Below are 10,002 nucleotides of genomic sequence, written 5' to 3' on the forward strand. Positions count from 1 at the left end.
GCCAAATACAGGGAAGAAGAGACATGAGGTAGCGATTGTGTGGGGATTCAGCATCATGTACGTGTATAAAATGGTATATGGAATAATTATTATATTGTTTATAATCTGATATGATAAGATGTGTATATATATATATATATATATGTTGTACATATATATATATATATATATATGTTGTACATATATATATATATGTACATATATATATATATATATATATACACACACACACCTCTTATCATAAACAATATAATAATTATTCTATATACCATTTTATATACATACATTAAGCTCTATATATATATATATATATATATATATATATATATATATATATATATATATATATATATATATATATATAGTATATGTATATTATTTATAATCGCTCTGATAATAATAGGTATAATTTTTTTGATAAAGTAAAGCTTGCTGTTTTATTTTTTCTTATTCTTACTTTCAAGCAAAATTGAAATAGAAATAAGGGGTAGGACCTACTCCTTTTTGGGCATGAATGTTTATTTCCCTTTGATTTTGTTTAATGACTGTTTATTTGTATTCTTTTTTGTTTTGTGAAATTGTTTTTTTTGTTTTTTTTATGCTCGAAATAAAGATTTAAATTCAATTCAATTCAATTCAATTCAATTTAGTTCTGACATCTCTGCCAACGCTACGTTAACCCTGACCGAGGCTAACACTGTTATCGTAACCCTGACACCAGCCCGTCACTCCTGTGGACGAACACTGACAACAGCGATTTTAAGTCTAGATGCGTCGAACACACGACTATTTTACTCAGAGGGGGGGGGGGGGGGGGGGGAGGGGGGCATCCACTGCTAGTCTGAAATGAAAACACACAACGGGCACACAAGCCTTTGGAATCTGCAACAGAGAAAACAAACAAACGGAAACGGGAACAGGCAGAAACACAAACAGCAACCAGTCCAGGTCCCTGAGACTGAATCAGGACTAGACTACTGCGATTATCTGTCTCCCAGAACTGTGGAGCTCTCAGCCAATCTGGGAAATATTAAGATCAACACGTGTGAAATAATACATCAGTTATTATTGTTATCTGGATAGTTGAAGATAATCAACATACTCCTGATCAAGATGTTTCCATTTATTTTATTTCATCCACAACCTATATAAATTGCTCCAAAATTAATTAGCTCCAAATATATATTTACGTGTGTATGTATAAGTCCCTGCGTTCCAAAAAAACTCCTGAATAAAACAGGAAGGACGCTTGGGTGGCCTGTAGACTGTGATAAATGAAACGGGTGGATTGATACAAACAAAATAATGATGCTTAAATGAAGAATAATTGTTTAAAGAAATTGTCTTAGTTACAATTGAGCTATTAACACATGTGAAGTCAGTTATCAGTTGTTATTGTTGTTGGAGCTAATTAATTTTGGAGTGATTTATAAAGGTTGTGGATGAAATAAAATAAATGGAAACATCTTGATCAGGAGTATGTTGATTATCTTCAACTATCCAGATATATTTATATATATGAAAAACTCCCTGCTGTCCAAAATCAAAGTGAATTTCACCTCACAAAAAAGGTAAAATAATATTATTATGGCAGTTTTAATAGAGCATACATCTATTATGTTTTAAAAAAAACCCTCAACCACCAAGTTTTACCGACACATTTAAGATTCTTCTCGTAGCAGTACCACATCTGACCAGGTGGGGGAGATCTAGATCTACTAGTGAGTGGGGATCAATCAGCCGATCAACTGATCATTTCAGGACACTTCCAGCCAATCAGCTACCGGGAGGTGGACCCGACTGCAACCCAACCTTTGTCCCAGGGTAGCTCTGATAGTTACGGGTGTTTCCATGGCAACCAGCCGGATCAGCCAAGCGGGCGTGTCCCGTCCGTCCTCCCAGACCTGTTCTTTCTCTCACTTCCAACGTGGCACATACGAGGAACAAGGAAACGAGGAAACAAGGAAATAGGCTTTTCAAGCTCTTGTCTGGTCCAACCTGTCTTGTAAAACGACTTCATCTGACGTCGGAGGCTGACACGTGAACATTCTCGTGATTGCTGTCCCCATGAGTCAGACGTGGTATTTCTACAGAGTGGCTTTGCTTGTTTATCAGACATCAGTCATCAATATTTATCTGAGACCAAGATCCCGTCACCAGTCACATGATCAATCATCATTATCAACAATACTGAGTTACTATTAGATCATAATCCAGAAGCATCGTTCCTGGATTCACATTCACAGATCAGCCAAACAAACGTCCCAATGTTTTGATGTCAAACTGAAACGCTGAGACACGCTGGAGCTGAACGATTCCCAGTCAGAGTCCACAAGTCCACATGTCCAACAAGAATGTCAAATGCAAACGAGGCGGACGATGATACAACCTTCCATGTTGACTCGTCTCAGGGTTCAGGGTCTGGTTCCACCTCCTGAACTTCCCAACTCGGTGTCGTCATGGCAACCTTGCATGGCAGGATCCTCAGTGGGACTGAGCTCCGGGTGTACATGTAAGGAAACATCACGCCCGTGAACGAGTGCGTGAAGGTGTGCACGGCTTCTTCTGTTTCAAGATCCAACAACGACAGCTCCCCCTCGTCGAAGTCCAGATAAACTATGATCCTCCGGGGTACCTGCCCCTGCAGGTCTTGCTCCGAGCCCGATCCAGCCAACGCCTTGTATCTACCGTCCTTGAGTGAAATCCTCCACCGCCGCGGCTCCGCTGTGTCGCCACCATCGGCTTCCAGCATTCCCACCTCCCAGTCAGTGTTGCCTTTAACATCCACTACCCACCCATGAGTCCCTGACTCCACCCCTTCGGAGCCCAGGACGCTGCGGGGGAACCTGGTCCTCTCCGGGTTGCTCGGCACATCTGGCGACCCCACGAATGTGACACTCAGCAGGTCGTCAGACACGACGAGCTCTGCGTCGGCGGTGTTTGGATCCAGGATCATGGAACTGTAGCCCACCATGTCTTTCATCTCATTCATGATGTTGAAGGTCAGGTTGCCCAGATGTTTGGCCACATCTATCAAAGCCCCTGAAACCGGCTCCGGGTCCTGCAGAACTGGGCCCTGCCTGACCCTCCCGGTCGCCACCTTGTAGTTGAGTAGCAGCGAGACGTCTCCGGCTCTCAGCTCCGTCTCCATCGCTCTGATCGTGTCTGAAAGAGTGTCCATGTCCTGGGTAAGAGCCTCCACCTTCTCCTTCACCAGCCAACTCTTCTGCTCCTCCTCTTCCCTCAGCGCCTCCACCCTCGCCTTCTCTTCCTCTTCCAGGAACTGGTGAAGCATCTGAAACTCCTGCCGGATCTCCTCCTCGGTGTCCCGGGCCTGGACTTGGAGGTAGTCTGCAGTGAGGAGGCAGTCCTCCGTCACCTGCTGGAAGAGCATCAGCTTCTCCCGGAGGGGTGTCAGGCCTCTCTGCAGCCCCCGGCGAAGGTCCTGGGCCGCCTCGTCGATGGGTCTGAACCGGTGGTTGCTGTGAGTCCTGGAGTCCCGGCAGACCACGCAGACCGGCTCCTGGTGGTCCAGACAGAAGATCTTGAGCTTCTCACCATGCAGGCTGCACATGTGCTCGGACCCTGCTGCTGCCCGCCGCTCCCCGTCCCTCAGAAAGGCCTCGCACAGGTTCTTCAGCGCCAGGTTGCGAGGAGGGTCAGTCCTCGATGACCTCCTCTGGCAGCACGGACACGGTCGTGTTTCCTTCTCCGCCCACCACGACTGGAGGCAGGCCCGGCAGAAGCTGTGGCTGCACGAGAGGACGACCGGGTCTTTGAAAATGTCCTGGCAAACAGGACACGAAAGGTCTTCCTCCGGGCTGGAGGCCATGTTCTCTTCGGGCGACGCTGACGGTTCAGACTGTCAGTTACTTTCACTTCTGAGGATTTCTGATGTCTGAGGGCGTCGTCGTCAGTCAAGAATCCGGACCGACTGGTTTCCTGGCGGAGTTACAGTGGGCGGAGCTTCATGCAAACTCCAGTGTGTGTGTGTGTGTGTGTGTGTGTGTGTGTGTGTGTGTGTGTGTGTGTGTGTGTGTGTGTGTGTGTGTGTGTGTGCTTGTGTGTGTGCCTTATCTCACTTTACCAGACTACTCCAGCGTGAACCAGTTTTTTCACATCACTGATGATGGTGGTGAGTTGGATACGCTGGCGGAGGAGGAAGTTGGACAGACTGTGGGTCAGTATTGTGTGGGTCTGATGGGAACGTCTGGCTGAGCCCTCTGTCAGCGACGTCTTCAACTCCCACCTCCGAGAGAACTTCCCTCAGATCCCGGGGGAGGTGAGAGGTGACATTGAGTCCGAGTGGACCATGTTCTCTGCCTCCATTGTCGACGCGGCGGCTCGAAGTTTTGGACGCAAGGTCTCCGGTGCCTGTCGTGGCGGCAATCCTAGAACCCGGTGTTGGACACCGGAAGTAAAGGATGCCGTCGGACTGAAGAAGGAGTCCTACCGGGCTATGTTGGCCTGTGGGACTCCGCAGTAGATGGGTACCGGCAGGCCAAGCGAGCCGCGGCTCGGGCAGTCCTGGAGGCAAAAACCCGGGTCTGGGAGGAGTTCAGGGAGGCCATGGAGGAAGACTTTCGGTTGGCCTCGAGGAAAATCTGGCGAAAAGTTCGCGCCTCCGAAGGGGCGAAGGGGGAAGCAGTACTCTGCCGGCACCATTTATGGTGCAGGTGGGGAGCTGTTGACCTCGACTGGGGACATCGTCGGACGGTGGAAGGAATACTTCGAGGATCGAAGATTTCCCCTCCTGCATAAAGATTTCCCCTCCTGTCCCAGCGAAGGCGGACGCTTCTCTGCTCCTCTCCCTTATCTATCTGCCCTGCTACTGCTTTTTGTCCTGTCTCGTCTTCAGAGTCTCTTTTTTTCACTCCTCCGAAACTCTACAATCATGGAATTGATTAACTGGTCTCTCAGCACAATCGACCAAACTTTTGCGACGAGAAGTCAGGGGGTAAGGGAGCCCTCCTGCCCCGACGGGGATACACAATGGATTCCTGGAAACATTGGAAACCGTTGTGCCTGGTGATACTGTCTGTCGAGGACGTTGAAGATGCCTTCATAATTGGATTTATGATAACAGGATTTCTCCTAATTGGAGCGGGGGGATTCCTAGTCTATCGACAAACGCGTAAGTCTTCGACAGCTGCTTCGGCCCTCTCCGAGCTGCCTGACGTGACTGAAAGGATAAGCGCTGCGACCAACACTCTGACTTTAAAGGGGACCTATTATGAAAAACACGTTTTTTCTTGTTTTAACATATATAAAGTGGTCTCCCCTCACCCTGCCAACACAGGAAAGATGAAATCCCATAAATTTCTGCAAGGTCTGTACCCCCGCCCAGCAGAATCCCCCAGTGTCATGTGACTTTTTGGAGCCGTTCTGAATCTGCTCCCGACGTTACGTAACGACGGGAGCAGATTTCCATCAGCCTCCGCTGCTGAAACCACGCCCACAACTCTCTCCGCCGGCTGGAGCGTCAGCCATTGTTTAGAAGCGGTGACTGTTTCCACAGCGAGGGGACAGCAAAAATGAGGTTTTGCATCGACATTTACCCTCATAAAAGGATCAGTTCCCACAGTACGGACCCGGCAACTGCACACGAGTCAGCGGTAAGTGACGTTATTTTTTTTATGTTATTTATATTTGTCTAAAAAGTATGATCTTTGCATGGGTTAAGTATTTAGCTTATCTCCGGAGCACCGGAGCTGCTGCTGGAGCTGCTGCTGGAGCTGCTCGCGGACCGGACCGTCGAGGAGCCCCGGGCCCGGAGCTCTGAACCCCGGGGTTCCGGGTGAGCTCTGGGCCTGGAGCCCCGAGCCCGGAGCTCCGAACCCGGGGGCTCCGGCGGAGCCCCGACCCCGGAGTTCCGGACTCAGGGCTCCGGGCGCCGCCGGCTCTATTAGTACCGTAATACATTTTTCTTCTGTTTATGATTTCAGTTCAATTTTCCAAGCAATGCACCAGGAGCTGTTCAACAACACATTCAGAAGACGCACGGTCCTTCCTTGAGCCAGCAATGTTATTTATATATTTTAAAGGTATTGTGACATGAAAAACACATTTTTCTTGATTTTTTGTGTTTTGTTGGGTGTCTTGACATCAATTACACCCAAAAAACAACTAACTTTTAACATTCAGTGTATTGTGTGCTTTCTGGGATTTTCCGCATAACTGTGCAAAAACGGCCCACCTGGTTTGGTGGCGGGCAGTGACGTCAGGGCCCGCTAAATCACCGCCCCCTCCACCCAGCTCCCTGCCTCCTCTCCTCTCCAGCGCACCATAAAGGCTGATTTATGGTTCCGCGTTACACCGACGCAGAGCCTACGGCGTAGGGTTACGCGGCGACGCGCAACGTACGCTGACCCCTACGGCGTAGGATCTGCGTCGATTTAACGCGGAACCATAAATCAGGCTTAACACAGAGCAGTTTAGAGCCTCTTCTGTTCTAATCACCGGAGGAGAACTGCTAAGAAGACCCGCGGCCACTGACTGGACTTAAGATAAGGAGACACTGCTGCTTGCATGCCTTTATTTTTATGATTGTTTGCTGTGGACTGTCTGCTTCGCCGTGCTGCTTTTCCGTGCATGCTTCGCCTGTCGCTCCCGGCTTAATGCCGCGTTCCATTTACCTCGGAAATTGGAACTGGGAACTGGGAACTCGGGGGTGGTGAAGATTCTCCCACTTTACCAGTAGGAGATCCCACTTCGAGGGGCGTTCCAGTTGAAAATTCCGACTGGGAACTGGGAAATTTCCGACTTCCGAGGACAAATGGAACGCGGCATAACTCTCCGACGCCGCTGTGAGCGTATTGCTCGCGGGGAGCTGCGGTCCCGGTCCTCTGGTCTCGGTTGGACTTCATCCCCGGGCTGTAGTCGCCCTGTCTGGGCTGTGTGTCGGTGTTTGTGGTCGGTGTGCGCGCGTGTGTGTGAAGACGGCAGAAGTGTGTAGCGGTTGGTTGGAGGAGGTTTGGAGGAGGAGCGGAGCAATGATTGACAGGAAAGGGGAAAAAGGACCCGTTTTTCACGGCGCAAAAAAACACTGTAATAAAAAGCCAGGAATGGAGTACTAGAGTGAAGTTTTTCTTGTTACACTCTTTTAGACACATTTGAGGGATGTTGGCCAAGACTTTTAATAGTGTTAAAAGCATGTTAAAAATGATGTCACAATACCTTTAACAATAAAGTTGCCATTTGTGAAAATTCAGTGTTGTGATTTATTTACAGTTAACATGATTCATTTGTCTTGTAACATAAATAAAATGATGAGGAATTGGAGTAAATAACTGTGGTGTACCTGTTTAGAATTAAATTAAATCTTCCTGTGTGAAGACGAGGTGACTAAAGGCTGATTTATGGTTCCACGTTACACCAACGCAGAGCCTACGGCGTAAGGTACGCGTCGATTTAACGCAGAACTGTGGACACGCTTTGCTACGCAGCCGCTGCTATTCTCCCCGGAGCAACACTTTGTTCCCTCCCCTCCTACACGTCATTCAAGCAGCCAATCAGCGCAGAGCCTCATTATCATAGCCTCCCCTCCCCTCAGAATGAAGCACAGAAAAAGGCTTTAGAAGCGGTAAAACTAGAGACATGGCCCACAGGCTGAATTTCTGATTTATGTAGAAAAAACAAGCTTTAGATTGTTTTTAAGACATTCAAGGCCTTTTTAAAATATACATTAAATGCCATAATATGTCCCCTTTAACGCTGGGGGAGCAAGACCGCAAGCTGGATGCGATTCTTGAACAGAATCGCAGGCTGGCGGCGGTCTTTGAGCTCATTGGCAAGATGGAAAAGAACTTGGAGAAGTTGGAAGCTCGGCTTGGTGGGAATTGATCACAAATTCGTCTGTTTGGAGTCGCCATTGAGGAACCAAAGAATTAAGGCTGACGGAAAATTATTGGGATCTGCCTGTTTTTTTCAATAAAATTGTTGATTCTATTCTCTGGCCTTGACAGAGCGGTTTGGCTGATTGCTGTAGTCACAATCTCTCTGGTGGAATGTAAACAAGGTGACTCTGCCCCGACTAACCCTTCCCTCTCCAGATCACCCGCGGACCTGTTTTCAGAACTGACCGAGCCGTCTGATAACACCAAGGACATTGGCTGAGGCAGCTCTGAGCGTGTCCATGGACTTACCGCTACACATACATTTGCTGATAACTACACCTCACTATTTTCAACGACTTCCTGGCTATAAGTCTTGTGAAGTTGATGTAAATTTGTCCTGTGCTTTCCGTGCTGAGGTGTTTTTTTGCACTTTCTGCAACTTTTCTTACACTTTCAGTATGAAGATGCCTTTTTTTCCCGATTTTCGTCCCGGTTGTGGAACACTGGACCAGCTTTACACCCTCCGCAGGGTGCTCGAGGGTTCATGGGAATTTGCCCAACCAGTCTACATGTGCTTTGTGGATCTGGAGAAGACATTTGACCGTGTCCCTCGTGCCATTCTGTGGGGGGTCAGTGAGTATGGAGTCCGGGGCCCTCTATTAAGGGCTGTCCGGTCTCTGTATGATCGGAGCAGGAGTCTGGTTTGCATTGCCGCCAGTAGGTCAGACTTGTTCCCGGTGCATGTTGGACTCTGGCAGGGCTGCCCTTGTTCACCGGTCCTGTTCATAATTTTTATGGACAGGATTTCTAGACGCAGCCAGGGGCCGGAGGGGATCCGGTTTGGGAACCTCAGGATTTCATCTCTGTTGGCTTCATCGGACCGGGACCTTCAGCATGTGCTGGGGCGGTTTGAGGCCGAGTGCGAAGTGGCAGGGATGAGAATCAGCACCTCCAAAACCGAGGCCATGGTTCTGCACCGGGAAAGGGTGGCATGCCTTCTCCGGGTGGGTGGAGAAGTCCTGCCTCAGGTGGAGAAGTTCAAGTATCTCGGGGTCTTGTTCACGAGTTAGGGAACGATGGAGCGTGAGATTGACAGACGGATCGGTGCAGCGTCCGCAGTTATGCGGTCGATGTACCGGACTGTTTTGGTGAAGAAGGAGCTGAGTCGAAAGGTGAAGCTCTCGATTTACCGGTCAATCTACGCACCTACCCTCACCTATGTAAATTATTGCTATTATTATATCTACACCATATCCATATAAATATAGTCTATATAAATACTACGTAAACATTAAAAAAAAAATGTATTTCAATTTTATTTATATAGCGTCTAATACAACAAAAGATTGTCTCTAGACGCTTTCCAGAGACCCAGAACATGAACATAAACATAAACATAAACCCCCGAGCAATTATTACATAAACAGTGGCAGGTAAAAACTCCCATAGTGGGAGAAAAGCCTTAACCCAAACAGTGGCAAGGAAAAACTCCTGTAAACATGCCTATTACTACATAATTATCCATATAAGTATACAGAAAAATATAAATATTACATAAATATTATATCAATATATATAAAATACAAATATTATATAAATCTATATAAATATACGCTATATAAACTACATAAATATCCCTATAAATATATATATGCTACATACATAATAAATATATAACATATATTACATAATTATAACTATCCCTCTCAACATATAATATATACTACATAAATATCCACATAAATATTTAAACATATTTTAAGCAAGTATAATATACCATTTATCCCTATTTTATCTGTTTATCACACTCCTCGTTAACCCATTTCCTTTTCTATATACTGTTAGGTTCCTAAATCAACATAACTTAGGAAAGACACAGAGACTGTTGGATGATCTTTAAGTCGCTTCTGCTGTTGGTCTTACGCACTGCTCTAGGCTAGTATTTTTAAAAGTCCCCTGACTTCAAAAAATCGGGTCCCCGACCCGCCGCCAAAACACCTTTTTCGCTAACCCCCTGGTCAGTATACACAGAATTTCACTCGTATTTTACACACAAATACTTCAATACCCTAAGTATTTAAGTAAGAAAAGGTCTCCCCAGTCTCTTAGTGCCTTCCCTGGCTCGGGATCTCGTCGTCACCTGGACTCCCGGAACAGCGCAGACCAA

General features: G+C 47.0%; 1 protein-coding gene across 1 annotated transcript; it reads right to left on the reverse strand.

The window, feature by feature from the left end:
• Positions 1-2,059: 2,059 nt before the first annotated feature.
• On the reverse strand, positions 2,060-3,832 carry LOC133449215 (E3 ubiquitin-protein ligase TRIM35-like). Its single transcript, XM_061728348.1, has one exon. The coding sequence runs from the start codon at positions 3,830-3,832 to the stop codon at positions 2,408-2,410; it is 1,425 nt and encodes a 474-aa protein (XP_061584332.1). The 3' UTR covers positions 2,060-2,407.
• Between the last annotated feature and the right edge of the window lie 6,170 nt (positions 3,833-10,002).

Source organism: Cololabis saira, chromosome 8 (genome assembly GCF_033807715.1).
Source record: "Cololabis saira isolate AMF1-May2022 chromosome 8, fColSai1.1, whole genome shotgun sequence".
Classification (NCBI taxonomy): domain Eukaryota; kingdom Metazoa; phylum Chordata; class Actinopteri; order Beloniformes; family Belonidae; genus Cololabis; species Cololabis saira.